Raw genomic sequence first — 19,008 nt, 5'->3', positions numbered from 1 at the left:
GCCTGCCAGAGCGCTTGTTGAAAATGACCCTAGAGGATCTAAGGGAATTCCTGCAAGAAAAAATTGCTGGCTCCTTGCATTTTGAAGATGATATTGTAATTGAGCAATTGCAAGCATCAATGGCTGAACTGCGCAAAATGAAATTTGACCTGCCACCCCCAGGTAAGCAGAAGTAGAATATGTGTTAATATTTTTATCATCTGCTGTGAACCCAAGCACACTCCCTTCACCTCCCCATCTCTCTGTCTGAGCAGAATTCAATTGGACTAGCCTCCAATTCCAGTTAGAAGCTAGATGAGGAACGATTAGCACAAACACAAAGCCCTTTCAAAAGCCAAGACTGGAGAGGCAGGGTCTGGGGAAGTGCTGCTCTACTCCATTAGAGTTCACTTGCCACCATTGGGAAGCCCCTCTCCTCTCGAAGTGGGACTGGGGGGGCCTGCATCTGATGTTGGGGCAAAGAAACACAACTAGGGATTCTGTTGGTGTGCTGCCCACCCTGACCAAGCCAGCCGAGTTTGTCTTGGGTGTGATGTTGGAGGAACCCAGAACTGTGGTTTTGTGTGACTTCAACATCCAAGATGATGTTGCCTCAGGTCTGGCTCAGGAGTTCATGGGCCTTCATGGGCCTGTCTCAAATGGTAATGGTCATTGGTCCAACACACCCATGATTTAGTATTTGCTCCATGCGGGGAAGGGGTGGTATTTGACCTTATCTGTTGATAGTGGGACACTACAAACCATGCACTACATCAGAATGGTGTGGTGCTGTGGTGGCATGCAATTAGGGGAGTATATATGAGTTCTTATGAAACACACTAGGAACTGTGGTTCTAGAAGAAGCCCAGGAGTTCTAAATAGAGTGCTTGGTGTCAGCAATTCCTAGCCTTTGGGGGGAAGCTCTGTCAGGTTATATGTACAGTATGAACATGAGCATGATCCAGCAGGGCTCTTCCTAAGGTCCATCTAATAGCCCAGTATCCAGCAGCCAACTAGCTGCCACTAGGAAGCTCTGAAGCAGAGTATGGAGGCAATGGCCCTCACCTGCAACAGAGTCTACTGATTAGATGACCCTTAGCTCTAGTATTATGAGAGGGAGATAATTTTATCTCTCCATTTCCTCCACCTCATGCATCATTTTATAAACCTCAATCATGTCCCTCCCTTTAGTCATATTTTCCCCCCTAAACTAAATATCTCCAGATCTCTTGAGTTGTTCCTCATGGCATTGTGTGTCTATAAGGCATTCTCACGTATGTCACTCAAAATACCTTCTGAGCCCTACTTGAGCTGTTTGCATATGTGCATGAATGTTAATGCAGGATTAAAAAAAGAACCCCATTTAAATAAGATGAGGTGAGAGCTGCAAATATCACCATGAATTTTTTTTTGAGGGGGGGGGAAAGAATATATATGAATTAGATGCACTAGACTGACAGGCTGTTGTTCCTTTCCTGACCACTCATTAAATTGGGCTACAGAAAGTTTGGGTTCCTTTCAGCTGCCCTTCATTGTTGCACTTGGATTCAAAATAAGAAACTAATGTGTGGCTTTTCATTACAGCAAAATCTGAAGAATTCCCCAAGAAACCTCTGGGGCTGGAGCTCTCTCTCAATCCGGTGTCAGTGAAGCCTAATGTTGCAGCTAACGGCCAGAAAAAGGCAGCCGGGGATCTCAACCATGACAGAGATGTTGTAATGCAACCTTCTCCAGATAAAAGTCCTACTTACTTGAACGAAACAATAGTTAATTCAAATAAGGCAATGCATGAGATAGTCTCTGTTCCACAACCCAATGGACCACCCATCCAAGCTGAACCAGCTGATGTGCACCAAAATCCATTCCAGAATCATCATCAGCCAAGCCAAAAGTTTGAAATGGAAGAGAAACAAGTAGAAGAAAATGCCAATGAAATCCCATTGGAGGATGGTCCTATAATGCTGGATGATATTGAGGTCATTGGAGAAAGTCAGGATGTGGTGATGGTCTGTAAGGTGGCTGAATCATTGGAGAGCAGTGGCGTAGAGAGGTATAGTTTACAGGAAAATAACCCCTGTCTTTTTATAGATGATATAGACCATGCTGCTCCCCAGCGGCTTCAAGGTGAGACAGATGGATTGCCAATGGACAACTCTCTCTGGGAGGAGTCTCACTTGCAGAGCCAGACCTTAGAAGCAGACCTGTCTATCACCCCCAATAGTACAGAGACAGTATCAGAGTCAGAGATATTCTGCCAAGTGCCATTGCTTCCATCTCTTGAAGAGAAAAGAACCTCAGAGTTGGCATCATCTGTGTGCAATGATGCAGCTCTTCAAGATGGGAGCATCACCTGCTCCTCTGAGGATTTATTATCTGAAGATGTTGTGCTGCTTCCAGATCACCTGTACCAGCCTCCAAGTCCAGAATTGTCTTCTATGGCAGAACATAGCCAGTCCACAACATGTGACTTGTCAGAAAGCACAGCTGCTCCATGTCCGACCAAAGCACTTGCTGCTCTTCTTCTCCCATTTCAGGATGGACAACGACGACCTTCTAATGCATCTCAGTATGATAACCTGTCTGAAGGTGACAATGGAGAAGAGAAATCTCCTGTACAGGTGCCCGGTTCTAAGAAACTGGCAGTTTTAATACCACAGACTGAGCTCTGTGCTCCTGTGCTAAAGTGTACAGTGCCCAAGTCTGCATCAGTTGGGGAGCTAGAAAATCTGCAGAGGCAAAATTGGGAAACGGTAGATTTGATGCAACAGCCCAACGAATATGGCCAGCCCATTTCATTTGCGGTGCTGCATCCTCACAAGAACCACCCTGGTGGGGGCAGTGTGCCAATCTTATCTGAGCTGGACTCTGAGATGCCGTTGCTGTCAGAAGGCTTCCAAGCCCGGCCCACTTCATCCCCGGTGTTGCAGGAGCAGCACAGCCCCTTCAGAATAGTAAAGACTACCACCCCGCTTCACTTGGCTCATGCTATTGAGCAAGACTTCTCAAGCAAAAAGCAAGTGGCTCTGCCCTTGCCAGAAGCCAGCTGCCATGATGCAGGTGATGCTGGGACACTTCCTCCTGTAGCTATGGAAACTCTGGGTGGGGATGCCAGGGACTGTGAGCAGAAGTCACGGAACACTTTGAGTGGTTCACCTCCCCTTCAAAGGCCAAAGCCAAAAATCCCACCCAAGGTTTTCAAAACTCATTCAGATAACAATTTCTACCCTGGCTGCCCTCCCATGGTGCAAATGTCTAAGTCAGTCACATTCTAGTAGAGCTGAGAATGAGGAGATTAAGGTTTCACAGCGCTTATTCCTGAGAAGTTTGGAATAAGAAAACACAGCTTAAGGAGGCAACTGCATTGCCAGTCATACTGTATGCCAATAATTCAGGATGGAGCTTAGAATACAGGCCAGTAGACAATGCCTGTAGATGGATTCTTTACAAATTTGGGTTCTCCTCTTAAGACAGCTCCCAAAGTGCTTTTGAATCCGGCTTTTCATCTCCTCTTTCACACCCGAGTAGATGTCTAACAGATTTAACCTGACAAAACCATTTGAACTATTTCTTTCCAAACCCTTACAGCTGAAAATTTAAGGTGAGCATTAGAACACCAGGGATGTGGAAGGAGTCATTTAAGGAAGCAGACGGACCACTCAGCTGTAGGTTTGGGCCAGTAGCACATCTTTTCAGTAGCAATAGTGATGTGGCTCTTCTGTTTCAGTCTAGCAGCCAGTGTAGTCCTGTAAATTAAGCAGTGGATGATTCATGTCAGGAAAGTTAGCTTTTACAGCATCTATGCAATATCCAGCACACATTGTTCATGTGTGTGTTCTCTTACAGTGAAACCAGGCGACTCAGCATGTCTGTTCTTTAGCTCCCTCACTTGTTTGCACTGATGCGGATTCTCAAAGATTAGTAAGAATATTTCATGCAGAGGAATGCTTTTCTGTTCAGTTGAACTGTGTAATGTGCTGCACATAGAGAGCAAGAGTAGTTTCTGAAAGAAGCCAAGGTGGTGGGCTGGATTTCATGCAGCTCACCAGGGATGGGTTCATGTCCTTGGATCACTTGCATCACCAGGAGGGGTGACTGTGGCAGACAGAAGAACTGTAGGAGGGTCTGTCTACCCATCTCTCCCTCTGTATTTTTCCTGTGCAGATTCTGGAAGTGAGCTGGCTCACAACCATGCAAGTGACTCAAAAAAGCTTCTGTAAAGAGGAGCTGTGCACTTGTGCAAAAACTAGAACTGCTCTGTTATTCTTAGGCTGTTGGCAAACCACAAGAGTCCCGTGGAATTGACACTAAGGATACCATTTCCAGCCTAGCCTTGTGGAAAGCATGTTGGAGATGATAGGAAAGTCATCACAATTCTTGTGAATGTTTACACAGACATAAGCCCACTGAGTTCATAAGTAAGTGTGCATAGGATTGCAGCCTTTACTTTCCTAGATCCTTGATGCCATTCTTTGCCCATTTGTCTGTCAACAAAATGCAAAGTGGCCAAGACAAAAAACATAGCTTTAGAAGATAGCCTTTTCTAGGAACGTAAGGTGTGCTTTAAGAACGCGTATAGTCCTAAAAACTATAGCTTTAGAAGGGAGCTTTCCTAAGGCCTGGTTCTTCAAATACAAGCTTATACTTCATGCTTGACCTTCTTTCCAGAGCTGTTGTCCATCAGTATTTGCTCCCAGCCTTTTCAATGGGTTATCTAGTTTTCACTCCTGGGGCCAAGAAATGCCTCCTTAAACAGATGTCTGGTTTGAAGTGAAGGACTGGATAGTGCACAGTTGCTTGTCTGAATGGTCTATTGCTTTTTAATATTTTTATCTAGAAGTGAGGGAGCCAAGCAAGCAGTCTGCAGCTGGCAATCCTAACTTCCCTTTGCTAACCACAAGGAGAGGTTACTTGTTTAGCCCTGGGAGCCAGGAATTCTTCTAATGTCACAGTAGCTTTGTTTATGATTTTAGGGGCTTGTATAACTTCTTGTCTGCCTCTTCCTTTGGTGAGATGGGGAAGAGGGAATAATAATCCTTAATTCTTACCTCATGGGGTGGTGTGAGGCCTAATGATTAGTTAGTTCTTGCAGTGTTCTTGAAGGAAAAGAAGAATGGCGATGGGGGGAAGACAAAGATTGTGCTTGTGTGGAATTTTACATTTTACTTCCCTAACTGCTGCACAATTGTTGAAAAATGTTTGTGTATATCAGTCATTCTAAGATAGTATTTCAAGGGTAATGACTGATAAGTCTTCATTTTGCTCACTGGCTTCTAGAACAGAAAGAAAAGTGTTGAAAAACTATTAATATCTAGGTTAGATTTCCCTCAACGTGCACAAGACTCCTGTTTGCTGTAGTTGGAGCAAAGGTTAATAGGAAAAAGATGGGATCCTGTTTAGTCAAATATGTGTTCATTCTACCAGTCTGATCTTCCAATTTCTGTATATTTTTTTATTTGTACCTCCATTTTCAGTCTAATAAGGTACGATCAGAATTAAGGTCATCATGCAATACATTCGTTTTAAAGGTGCTTATCCAGAAATATTTCACAGCTGTCAAATGCACATCCCAGTTAGCACCTACATGCCTTGAACTTGTGACGCACATTTTCCACAAAAAGAATTGCTAATGGACAATATATGCTCTAGCTAATTGCAGTAGGACAGCCAATAATTACCTTAAGGAAAGGCGACATTCCAGGCCCCTGCTGAGCTTTAGAGCACTGCGCCCTAGTGGAAACAGCAGATGTTGCCTCAATTAGATCTTTGGCTACCAGACAGCCAGAGAGCAGGACTGTGGCCCAATTAAAGTTTAAGATTATTTTTCAAAAATTATTATTAATGCATGCCACACTCTTCCTTGTACAACTCCTGGCTTCAAAATGTTCATCTGTTTCCTGGGCCGCAGGTGTCTGAGCAGTGGTATAACATGTGGTCTCAAAATCAGCTGTTTAATTTCTGGAGCACTATATGGTTCAGTAATAGACTGGTACGATGATGAGCCTCGGTGCCTATCTGTGTGCATGTCCTTTTTCAAACAGCAGAACCAAGCTGGCTGTTGTTGTTTCGTTGTCCTTGCTTTTTTGTGCCCCTGTCTACTGCAGACTCCCAAAGAACTGCACAGGAACCAAGGGACACTTTGAAACAAAATGAACTGTAGCAGAGCAGGCTCTGGACCAAATACACTCTACGAACTAGTCACTTTCCTCCAGCCCATTGGCTTTCCAGCTGTTTCTTTTGGAGCCTTTCCTTTTCTCTTGATTCATACTGGGGCATTCATGGTCCCTCTGCCCCCCCCCCGGCCCCCTCTGGTCATAAGCCCGTGGCAATGAGCTGCTTCTCTTAAGGGCTTCCTTAAGAATATTGGGTTATTTTTTGCCTTTATATTGATTGCATATGCTGATCAGATTGTTTGCATCTTCAGAAGAAAAAAAGAATTGCAATGCATGTACGACTCACTAAACTGACCTTGCAGGAAAGCTCTAACACTTTCAACTTTTCCGTACAATGGGAGGGAGTACAAATGTGAGTTAAGGGTAAAGGAGTTCTAAAAATGACAGTATCATGGCCTGATTTGCTGTGAACCAAGGAGGACAAGTCATTTTTCTCCATGCAATTGATCAAAAGATGCAGGATTCTTTGCTGGGCTACTCTCCTTGAAACACAGCAAAATCCAAGAAATGTCTACAGTTTTATTTAATCAGCGTGCTTCTTTAAAGGGGCAAATCCTCAAAGAGGAGCAGACTTTGTATCACCTTCTTAAGGCATGACACTTCTCAAGCCAATAACTTGGGCAACCCACAGATCACTGCAAGGGGGGGATCTCTGTGAGGAGTTGCAGCAGACATTAACCATGTGTAAGGTTACTAGAAAAATGTATAAATCAACTCTCTGGTCCTACCCAAAGTTAGGTAGATACCTAGAGGATAAGGCAGGCTATCCACCCATCTTGTTTATGCTTTAGAGGTGTAACTGTCTTATTTACATTAGAAATGTAAAATGTAACTTTACATATAGGAGTTGGTCACAGTGCATATTGTGCTTTGAAAAGGCATTCAGATAATAACAGTTGTGCAGGTATTAGTAAAACCTGGATGAAATAGTAATTAATGTTAGATGTATTTAAAATGTACGATTTCCCTAGGCAGTACAGCCACCCAGGTAAAAACTGGTAAACAATGCCCACCCAATAGGATCTCTGATGTTCATATGTGCAACATTCCCTGTGTGCAGCATTCTCATGTTAAAACCCAGGTGGAAGCATTCTCTATCTGCAGTTATTGTCTAAATCTCTTTGTTGAGGGACCTTGTTGTCAAGCTCATGCAAACATTCTTCTCTGCCAGTGGCCTGTTCCAATTCTAGTTTGGAAGCTGATGTTTCAACTGGAACAGTAGAAAGGAGGGCACGGTACTTGGTTTCCCTTGCTGATTTACCCCCCCCCCCCCCCCGAAATTCCCTCAAATCCGACCAACCTCTCTCTTGGAAATGGCACTGGGACCAAAGCAAATGTGAGAGTGACAAGGGGCATAAGAGAGCTTACCTTGGTGCACATGCCTGAAATTATCCACCCTAAATTTTAGTTCAGTGTCACGTGCAGATAGGAAACCAATTTGATTCTGCTCTAACAGCACAATTAAATTTCCTGATGAAAGACCTTTGAGACATTATGGAAGTGGACCAGAATGCTAAAGAATTCAGCTGGGATGCCTGCAGCGAAAAGAGAGGATTAGGTAATGCAAGAGTTTAAAACAGACTCCAAACAGGATGCAAGAGGGACTAGTACAGTGCATCTTATGTGGAAAGGTAAGAGAGGGTATTTAACCAAGATAGTAGTTTTTCATCACACCATCTGTTTTTCAGGTTCTCTCAGCTGGAGAGGACTAGTGAGGAGTTAGAAAAGGAGCAACTTTTTGTCCAGTATTCTAGCAACATTAGGGATGCCCTTGTACAAACTAGACTGCCATATGCAGAAAGCTACTTGGATTTCAACGGTATCTAGTTTAGGCACTATTTTACATGATGTTTTGTACACTTAATGCTTCCTACTTTTGGACAACAATGCATTTACCACGTCTAGTTGCAAAGAGCTCTAGAGAGGTTTGCTAGTGGTATTTTTCTTTTGATGCCATTATTTCCTATTCAGGTTTGCCAGCTTTTGCTATAGGAGCATGCCCACTGTAAGTCAAGACAGGACAAGTACAATATTTCCCTTGAAAATAATGTGTGTGCTTGGTGGGGGCTGTGGAATATTCAGTGCAAAGACGCTTACTTGTGCAAGTAGGCAAACAGCAACTTCACCTGCTCTATAGCAAACAATGAATGGCTCCTAAAGCCTTCCTAAGTAAGGGGAATGGAGCCAGTATTTCTTTAGGAACTCAGGAAAATACTCCCTCCCCCCCCCATCCCAAAATGGTGTGCATGTAGCCGAGATGTATTTAGTTTTAATGTTCAGCTAGGGGTTGGATCAGATCCAACACTTTTGAGCAGAAACAGTACAGCCATGTGGCAGAAATTCAGCATGGAGGTTCTGGAAACTCTTCCATTGTTGAAACTTGTAACCTCTGCAGTTCAGTAGATTGGTCCTTTGGTGCACTTTGATCGCTCTGCTGCCATTGTCTTTTTTTATTATTACATTTTAATTGCTATTCTTGTTTACACTTCTTGAGAGCTTCCTCTGTAACTCCGTGTATTGTATTATTGCTTTCATGCCTTTTTATGTATATGCTTGGGCTGGGCGGGTGGGAGGGCAAAACAAAAACCATTCACTTTTTTTATTCTGATCCAGAAGGACTGTACAGTGTTCAAATGCTGTGTTTTACATGGTTGTAATAACAGTTAAATTTTAGCACAAATGGCTGCAAATTGATTCTGTAATTTGACACGTGTGCATTTATTTCTCACATCCCTTCTTGTGCTGAGCTCTTGGGCTGGGCTGGGCTGGGCTGGGCTAAGCCACTCACCTAGAGAGCACCAAGAGTTCCCATGGGCACTGGGCCTCTTCCTATGGCTGCTGGAAGAAGTTAGATGTGGAGAGGAGGGGAACTAGAAGTTATTCACCATTGCTCATCCTATGAATCTTACTTAGAATAAATTTGGCCTAACTATTGTAGCACCAGGTATGCCAAGCCTGAAAGGTAATATTTGTATCCAACATGGAACACTGCTAGATCACTGCTTGAAGGCACTATTCCCTTGGCTAAGGTTGTATTTTGCTTGAGACACTCTGTAGTAGCTGGGGAGCAATGATTTCAGGTAATCTTTTGCTGGGATGGTGCCAAAACATTGGAGTTGCCTTCATGTGGACAGTACTATAAGATTTTGTGTGTGTGTGTGTGTGTGTGTGTGTGTGTGTGTCCCGGGATGGTTAATATCCTTTCTGGGCTAATGGCAGGCAAATTCTAGTTTTCTGCTTCTATAGTACTTCACGCTAAGAATATGCAATAGTTGTAGGCTGTGGCCTGTGACCCGATAAACTAAAACTTGTCTGCAAGTCATGGGTCATGACTCGCTGCTGCATAACAGCATGACTGAACTTGGGTCACAACAGAACCACATATAGCCTTTAAAAAGACAAAGGAATGGGCCCCTAAATGCACAATTGAGCTTCTGGTTCTGAAAAGGTAGAACGCTACTTAAAGTACGGCAATAATTTACAAGGATGGCAATAATTTGCAAATTTTTCAGTTTTACAGATTATTCCCCTCTACAGTGCAGATCAGATGTCAATCACATGCATCTCAGATGGATTTTGTGTTTTCTAGAACATGAGATCATCCAATGAAACAGAATATGGGAAGGTTCAAGACAAAAGGACATAAACGGAATCCACTACCACAAGGTATTGTTAGCAATGGTCAGCAAGACTGATGGCTTTAAAAGGGAGCTGAGCAATTTCATCGAGGATAAAGCTATTAATGCCATGATAGCTGTGTACTATCGCCAGTATTGGTGACGTTATGCCTCTGCATACTACTTAATGGGGAGCAGTGCTGCTGGGTTCCTGTGCTGCTTCTAGGTTTCATGTAGGCATCTACAAGAGAGCCAGTGTGGTGTAGTGGTTAAGAGCGGTAGACTCGTAATCTGGTGAACTGGGTTCACTTCTCCGCTCCTCCACATGCAGCTGCTGGGTGACCTTGGGCCAGTCACACTTCTCTGAAGTCTCTCAGCCCCACTCACCTCACAGAGTGTTTGTTGGGGGGGGGGGAGGGAAAGGAGATTGTTAGCCGCTTTGAGACTCCTTGGGGCAGTGATAAAGAGGGATATCAAATCCAAACTCTTATCTTCTTCATCATATTCATCTGATTGACCATTGTGAGAAGAGGATGCTGGACTTGATAGTCCTCATGTCCGATACATGTCTGCTCTAATGTTCTTAGGCAATAGTAGCCGATGCAAAAGATGTGTACAACATGCGGGTCCTTGAAGATGCCTATTGTGTTATTGGTTGCTATGTTGGTCTCAAGCGAGGAAAATCAAAATCAGTTAAATAATGCATATCTTTTCCCCTCAGTTTTAAGTTACTGGAACTGTATGCAAGTGCAGTGGGGAAACAGCAACTGCAATGTTTATATTACTGAATGGGCTGTGAAAATCACTGCCATTGCTGCTCTTTTTCTGCAGCCTGATGCAGCGCCTTGTGAACCTTGGAAGTTTGCATATTTTAAGTGCCATCGATGAAGGCTGCTTTTGAAATGCTTTGAGACATTTCTGTGCTCACAGTGTGGGTGTCTTCACACTGTCGCCATTTGCGCTGACAGCTTTTTAAAGTGTGGGTGTGAACCACAGAGGAGGCTCCACAAGCAGGTATTTGCCTCTGAATTGCTTGCTATGTGAGAGAGGAACCACGTGGAAGCAATCTGAGAGGGAGGGCACAGGTGTTTGAAACACACTAAGCTGCTTGGGGAGACTGAAATCTTTATTGAGAGATTCTCAAAACAGCAATCATCAGATACTTGTGTTGAATGGAATATTTGGTTCTAAGGATAGGGTACTTAAAAAAAACTTCCTTGAGTTTAATGTAAGCCTAGTTGCCACAACCAACCACTGCTGTGTCTGCAGTTCAGACATAGCGGGTAGTTTAATTCACTGCACAGAAACTAGGAAGTTGGGAAGAAGGCTAGGTTACAATCTTTCCCTCCATCTGTGCAACTTTTTCCTATGGAGGTGTTCCAGCATGTAAGTCTGTCTTTGTGGCTGAAGTGGGATATTCCAGGTGCAGGTTTACTGTCTTAGTTGGCTAAAAAAGAAAAAAAAACTTTGCCACTAAACGTCCAGAGAATGTGTTTAGGTTAACGGAAATATCCTGCTAGTTTAAATGAAAAGATATAACTTAAGAATTCTTGCTGTGCTCACTGAAGGATTTTATGTATCACAGGAGTGTTTTAGCTAGTACTTAATTAGCATTGCTTGCTTAATAAGCTAGCTTCTACTTTTGCAGAACCACCTGGAAGTGTCGTTACATTTGCCTTCTCTTAATAAGCACACTGTGTGCCATGACGTTCTCCTACATATCAGCTCCCTTGAAAGCAAGAGGTGCTCCTTACAATTCATTGCTTTAAGCTTTGAGCAAGAAATGCTCTCACAGGGCTAGGACCAAAGTGCAAATTTAACTTCTTTGTGCAGTGGCAGTCCTCCTCACAAATGTTTACATAGAAAGTGGAACAGCAGACAACTTGCAGAGAGACTTCCCTTACCAAAGGAAGATGAAGGCAGAGACTGCTGCAGCCACAAGAGGGCACTACCCCACCCTGCTTAGACATTTTGGATTTTTAAAATAGTTTTTCCATGTTATGACTTGTCTTCAAGTTCCCAATATATTGTTTTCAAGCAAACCAGAACATCTGGAATAAGCATGAGTACACACACCTCTTTTGGGGGTGGAGGTGGGGGGTAGAGAACCCTCTCTTTTAGACTCTGCACTACTGAGTTTGAACATGAGACTTTGGACAACAGCAGCAACATTCTGAACTGGTTCAGAGGGAAAGTGCTAACTGCACTGGAGGCCCCCAAGACTTGTACATCCGTTGTTCACATGAGCTTTGCAACCTGGTGCTCCAATTATTTTTTTTAGTGGTAGCCAATGTTTTCCCCGCCCTTTGTGAAGAGTTCCTACCTGTGTTGCTAATCAGTCAGTGAGTCAGTCCTGAATAATGGCTGCTAAGTAGGGCCTGGAGTGGACTTAGGCCCAAACATGGCTCTTTGTCAACTTAAACGCAACAGCAGGGAAAACAGAACAATAGTGAAGCCTGTTCATCAGCCCAGCTGTAGAACCTATGTTTTTCCTTTAGCTTGGACAATTTCAACCTATCATTAGTCTGTTCTGTTAGTTACATTTCTATCATAACAGGCTAGAACTGCATTAGCAAGGAGGAAAAATTCACAGATGAAGGTTGCGGCTGTTCAAGCCTGTGATTTAGATTTAAATGTGGGTTTTCTCACACAGCTTTTAGGGTTTTTTAAAAAAGCTTGGCACTAACAAATGAGCCAGTTCCCTATGGTGGATTTCTCCAGCTTGGTTCATTCAGGAGCAAGGCAGGCTATCCTTGACAGAAAGGAATTTCTAAAGGGATCCAGCATCAGTTCCATAAAGAAAAAAAGTCACTCACTTGGATTTACATGCAGTAACCCTTCTTCCCTAAGTCCTGGGGACGCTTTAAGAATTATTAGGAAATCTTTCACTGTCAATAATGGGTTGGAATACTGTACTAGCAGACGTTTAGAAAACAGGAAGGCATAAGGGCCCTGTCCCATTTGTTGTCTTCAGAATCCTGGCGCCAGCTGCCTGCATGAAGACCACCATCAGGGCAAAACTAACGTTCGCCTTGTCAGATTATTCATGCCGCCTCCTGCACATCTGTTGTGGTGGGACTGTGGTGATATAGCAGTTTAGACAACCTCACATCATGCTTACCTCACTGTAAAAAAGGTATTCAAGGAACCAAAAAAAGTATTCAAGGAACAATAGCAGCTTTGTCTCTGCTGTGCTGCATGTGTCATATTTATTTCTCCCATCATAACCCTGCTACAGGTGCTTGTTTAACAAATGGCAAAACTATAGAGGCTGCCTCTGTCCTCAGTTCTGAATCAGTAGTTGGATATCTAGCCACTATCTGCTGTCCAGGTATGTGTACACAGCTATGTGCCCATATATCTCAGTCTATAACAGCAGACCTATGTACAAAGATGCTTTCCTCACCAAATGCCATGCCAAACTGAGATAATGAGAAGTAATTGCAAAGAGCCCCATAGGAGATCCTGCTCACCATTTCTGCTTTTGTAGTAGCCTCAAGCAAGTGTTCATTTGTAGCCTTGTTAAGGTTGCATGATCCAACAAACCTGTAGCACGGGGTGAGGAAACTAGCTTTCTCCATGTTGCTGAACTACTTGCTATTGGCCATGCTGATGGGAACTGTAGATGGCCACAAGTTCTCTACCCCTGCTGTAGAGAATAGAAGTTATCCACAAAGGTAGGAATAATAATAATTTGTCAAGAGAGTGTGCAACTGTATTGAGTCATCTTTGTTACCAAGCAACAGCTATCCCTCTCCCAAAGACAGCCTCGGTTCAAGAAGATCAACCATGGAGGTAGGACTAAGATAGGACAGATTTCTGAGCATTTGTTTTCAAGAGTGAGAGCGTGTGGTCCTATCTTCAGATGCAGCACAAAAAGGTGACTTAATACTCTGCAAACTTTAGAAAAAAGGCATAAAACCAGTGAGATGCAACATGCAAATAGTCAACTTCAAAAATAAACACACCTTTGAGAACAACACTTTTTAATGACATTTAAGGCTAGATTTGGGTTCTCTTTTACACCTCCAACATTGGATTGACCCCCCCCCCTTTAAAAATCAACACCAGTCACCTAATTATTGGAAGGAACTTGTTTCCCTTAGCTCAGCTAGGGCCGAGCACCTGGCTTGACTATCTTACTGGCAAAACCTTTAACAAAACAGCAAGTATAATTGGTACAGTCACATTAATACAGAGGAGCTGCTACCTGAAGAGCAGGAATTTGAGCTGTGCATGCAGCAGCATAGGCACAGCGGCTGCAAAGGAAAGAAGAGGTCAGAGCAGAAACAAGGAAACACACTCCTGTGCCTCCAGAGACCAGCTGCCCCTCCAGGAAGTTCACAAGATTTGCAACAAGCACATCAATGCAGTCAGCCCCAGCACAGGCAACAAGCATAAAAAACTGCTCAGGAAATGGCCAAACTTACAACAAAGAAGAAAGCCAACAAGTGACCATTTCTTGTCCATTAGGCACCCCTCCCCACCCCTTCATAAGACACAATGGTTCCGGGGGAAGAAAGACAACACAGCTCCCAATGTGTCCCCCCCCACACAAAAGGGACAAGAAAAAGCTGTTCTCCTTCAAACTCCATCAGGTAAATTAATGGATGAAACAGAAGTTGGGCTCAGTGAAACACAGAGACTAAAACAGAGAATCAAACATCCTTCAGTTGCAATCAACAAGCTGCTGTATAGTCATTTATATATTTACACATACACACAAGTCCTCCCAACACCACAAAGGGGGGGGGGAGTGACATGCTGCAAAGGAACACCCCCCTTCTCTCCCCTTCTTCACCTCCCCCCCCCCCCACTCCAGGCCTGCAGGGAACTTTCACCAGGCAGAACTACTCTCCGCAGAGAAAACTCACTGGGTTGTTCTAGTGCAGGGGAGAATTAAGAATTGCCAAGAACGAGAAGGAATCATCTTCCATGTTTATGCCAATGTAAACCAACAGGGGCAAAGGTAAATGAAACCCAACTCTGGGAACAGCAGTTTGAGAATTGGCTTAGAATCCATTCATAAAGGAGGTATGTTTATATGTCTTCCCCCACCTCACCCCCAGAAATGGCTGAGACCTGTAGAGAGTTTCCCTACCACTATAGAATGGCAGAGTGTCTGTGGGTGGAATTTCTTGGCAATGCTTTCTGAAGAGGTATGATCTTCTGCAGGCCACAGGTAACTCTCTTTCTGAGATACAGTGGTGGAGCCACTCAACCCACATTTGCTCCCTTTCTATAAAAGGCTTCTTGAAAGAAAAGCAGCAGGCCAGGGCACAGCCACAGATCCAACTCGGCTTTGGCCCCTGCCAAGGAGGCAAGCTCAAAGAGGCTGAAGCAGCGACCTGCCTGGCTGCTCTGAATGGGCCTCCCCCTCCCCTCTGCCAGTGCCTGCTCCAGAAGAACAGGCAATGCCAGTCAATCCTCGGGAACAGGGGCAGAGATGCAGAAACCAGTGTCAAGACCATCATACAATAATTTACTTCCATCTGTGGCTTTGTACAAGTTGGCAGGAGGGGGAGGGAGGCAAGGAGAGGAGCGTTTCAAAAATAAAAATAAAAAATAGTTCATTGCAGGCCTTGGTGAAGTTTTGAGACAGTCTGTGCAGAGCTCTTGGGGCCTGCAGACACCATCTCGTCTGTCCCCTTCCCTTGAATCCACTTGATTCTTCTTTCATGTCGCCTCTGTCTCTGCACTACACAGTGGAAATCCCTCCAAGTCACAGTCTGGTCAGCTGGTGAACAGAGAAGACAGATATTAGAACAGCTCACCATTTCCTTAAGCACACATGGTTTCCCAATATATAACACACTTCAGAAACCTTTAAACAGACACTTTGCATTCTTCCTACCACACTGTTTTAAACAATGCCAAAAGACACAGAAAATAACTTTGCAGAATAAGAGAAATCCAGAGGGGGGAGAGTTTGCTTTGGAGAAAGCAGCTCTATGACACGGTTTTCTCCAGTGTGCTCTTTTCTCAAGGTTTGATGGTGTGGACTCTGGGCACAACAACTCTTGAGGCATGTTACCACTCATGGAGCGGCCTTTCAGCAGCAAACAACTAATGCTTAGAATAAGAAGATGGTGCTCTGTTACAGCTGACTCTTGACAAGCAGAGCAGTAAGTTCATACAGCTGTTAAAAAGCTACCTACTACACAAAAGGGCAAATTGCTTAGTGCCGAGTGCATTTTGGGGTGTTGAACTTAATAGCTACTGAGAATTCTCTCCTCCCCCCCTACTTTTACTGACTCTACTTCCTTCCAACTTTTCATGGCATGGTTTGAAAGCACATGACACAGCAACCACGAAGAAGCTAAGAAGTTCAGGGGATGGGAGAGCAGCAGGGAATCATATGAGCACAACCCAAAGTTCACTAAATTTTGCCAGCATTTTAATAGCAATGGCTCTCTTCTGGGAAGAGGTCTGAATTAGTCAGTTTCTTCCTAAACCAGATTTAAGTCCAGATTCCCATGTTCATGTATATAACACATGGTGTTTTGCCCCTCAATGATTTACAGGCGACTGTGTGAATGGTCTCCCTTGAAAAAGAATGGCATCGGCTGCAGTGACTTAAAAGCTTCCCATGTATGACATTCAATACCTGCTGGTGGCGGTGACAGGTTGGCTTAAATATGATGTCACAGTGGAGACTCTTTGTCAATCAACTTACAACACCAGCTGGCCACAGAAAGCATCAAGACTGCTTTAATTTCCAGTCACTTGGCCATGCCTATCCCATCTTTCACTACCATTGAGCTGTGCTGTTTTAAGAAGCATAGCAAATTTAAAAAACAGTATAAAAATAGTATCAACATTTGACTAGGAATATGAAGGAAGAAAGTTTGGGTCAGTAAATGTAGAATATTTGGTAATGCTGAACTTCTCATTGAGGTTCCATTTCTTGCAGGAAAAATGGGTGCAGTACTCTTTAGTATCCTCAGGATGATGCTGTGACTCTTAAAGTCCATTACCCAAGTTCTTTGATTTACCCATCCACTGAGCATACAGTGTTTGCTGCATGTGGATATTGGCCTAGTCATGGGATTCCAATATAGGCAAATCTGGAGAGAATGCATGGTGCAATCTGTGATGCCTTCCATCACGTGCTTTAGCAGTAACAGTACCATCACCTGTTTTTAGTGCATAACACCAGCCTTGTAAATAACTATCCAAAGGATGGACGGCTACTGTCTGCTGCTCCCTTCACAGTTACGGCACTGGGAATGGCTCTGCTGTCTCACAGCTACTACTACTACTTTAATACTGGAAGACAGAAGAAGGCTTTAAGTCCACTATGATCTCAGCTCTGCTTTGTGTTGGGCAATGAAGAGATGAATGCATGTGTGGCTGCCCTCTCGTTTCCTTGAAGTACCACCCTTCTGGAAACTCAGAAGGCAGACTTAAACTCTGCATACACGTGGGGCAGCTTAGAATCATAGAACTGCAAAGTTGGAAGGGAAAATTATGATAATCTAGTCCAACCCCTGCAATGCAGGAAACCCTTTTGGCTTGAACCCATGACCCTGAGATTAAGAGTCTCATGCTCTACCAACTGAGTTATCTATGAAGAAAGCTAAGGCCTGGCTATCATAATATATATTCATCCTTCTGGGTCTAGCATTCAGTGTTAAGCTGCTTTTCTCAAAGCAGATATAAGATGAGGCTGGACACAGGTCATGTGGACAGAAATGGCTCAAACTCAGTATTTTATTTTATTTTTGGCCATCATTAGGACAAAGAGGAAGGAAATATAGCCACAGCACCCAAACACTATTCCCAGCATTAAGCATAATATGCAATTCTAATATGAAACGCTGGAAGATAGGGAATTACAAGATACAAATGCTACATGAACAGACAGCATGGCAACCAAAAAAAGGGAATTCACCTTCTGTAAAGATAGGACCTGTGGTGGTGGGATAAAAACTTGCAAGAAGCTTTCTACGGCTGGAAAGCTATTCTTTTGCATGACCCTGTCACTCCACTGCTCCCCTTTTATGAATCCTAGACATCACACTTCCTGTAGCTTTACCCCTGCTTATGCAATTCTCCAAAGTCTTATGGGGACAGCTTGCTTTTTCAGAAAGATGCTGTCCAACATAAAGCTGGATCCCATTTGCACTGCAGATAATTACGGGAAAACCAGCTCCCATTTCCTCCACAAAAGAGCCGGGACCACACCTATAAGCATATTGCCAAGTTATGCACTCCTCACTGGCGCAGCTTTCTAGTAAGAGAGAGAAAGAGAGGAGTTCAGGAAGGCCAGACCTTGACATTCCACAAACAACGAGGGTAGTGAATGGGGGTGTTGAAATGAACACACATTTGGCAAGAACAGGGCTTTCTCCTCCCCACAAGCTGTTGGCAGTAGCATCTCTCTCAGGGCAGGCAGTTTAAGGAGCGTTTGGGATTCATCTGTGCACTTTCAGCAGCAAAAGAACAGGAAATGGCCCCCCACCCAACCAAACTCACAACCCCGGCCAGAGGAAATGCTCTCAGACATCTGGATTATTTGCACATCTGGAAACCCCCCTTTAAAACAACAATAGCTGCCCTAGGTACAGCTCAAGAAAGGGGTCTGCTGGGAGATCCCAACTGACTTGACATCCATTCACTCTTCTGTCATAATTTTTTCAGGCAGAGTAGAATTAAGTGTCTTTTTTTATATATATAAAGCAACACACAAGCTGCTGCTTCCATAGAGAAGGGAAGAGCTCTGCTTACTGCTCAGCTACACAGGAAGGGTAGATTATACATTAAGTTCCATACAGTGAATGTAGATATTCATACTCATCTTTGACAGTAAGCCAGTCTAATCTGAAGCATCTCCCCCAATAATTGTGATCAAAACACACTTTTAGAACTGTAAAACACAGGCTGCAAACTGCACCAGCCACACCCTACCTTCCGAAATGCTTGAGGGACACCATCTAGTTCAGGCATTCCCAAACTCGGCCCTGCAGATGTTTTGGGACTACAACTCCCACCATCCCTAGCTAATAGAACCAATGGTCAGGGATGATGGGAACTGTAGTCCCAAAACATCTGGAGGGCCGAGTTTGGGGATGCCTGATCTAGTTCATAAATATGAACAACTAAGGGAATCACCCACTGCAAACAAAACTGAGGAACTCAGCACAGTGCCTTTAATGCTCATTGCTTCTGGTTTTGCCCCATTCAGGAGGTAAAAGGAACTCTTCAAGCACTTAAGTTGCAGCCGATGATTTGGGGAAGTG

The 19,008-nt window shown here is 43.8% G+C and overlaps 2 protein-coding genes and 1 long non-coding RNA gene across 6 annotated transcripts in view; 2 read left to right on the top strand and 1 right to left on the bottom strand.

The window, feature by feature from the left end:
* LOC307213143 (uncharacterized protein) overlaps positions 1-8,839 on the top strand; it is a 100,155-nt gene extending 91,316 nt beyond the window's left edge. For both annotated transcript variants that reach the window (XM_079970867.1, XM_079970866.1), the window contains exons 14-15: positions 10-162; positions 1,564-8,839. In XM_079970867.1, the coding sequence (XP_079826993.1) occupies positions 10-162; positions 1,564-3,251 (1,841 nt within the window). In that variant the 3' untranslated portion in view covers positions 3,252-8,839. The remainder of the gene's footprint in view (positions 1-9; positions 163-1,563) is intronic.
* An 897-nt stretch (positions 8,840-9,736) lies between these two features.
* Positions 9,737-15,023, top strand: LOC307213384. The gene is made up of 2 exons (XR_013837497.1): positions 9,737-9,815; positions 10,598-15,023. It is a non-coding gene; the product is annotated as an uncharacterized lncRNA (long non-coding RNA).
* A 204-nt stretch (positions 15,024-15,227) lies between these two features.
* The window catches only part of HRAS (HRas proto-oncogene, GTPase), a 67,511-nt gene continuing 63,730 nt past the window's right edge, over positions 15,228-19,008 (bottom strand). For all 3 annotated transcript variants that reach the window (XM_079971171.1, XM_079971169.1, XM_079971170.1), the window contains exon 6: positions 15,228-15,503. The gene's annotated coding sequence lies outside the window, so the exon portion shown is untranslated. The remainder of the gene's footprint in view (positions 15,504-19,008) is intronic.

This window comes from Podarcis cretensis (assembly GCF_951804945.1).
Source record: "Podarcis cretensis genome assembly, chromosome: 1".
NCBI lineage: Eukaryota > Metazoa > Chordata > Lepidosauria > Squamata > Lacertidae > Podarcis > Podarcis cretensis.
The sequence above is the reverse complement of the archived record's forward strand: the minus strand, read 5'-3'. Positions and strand labels throughout refer to the sequence as shown.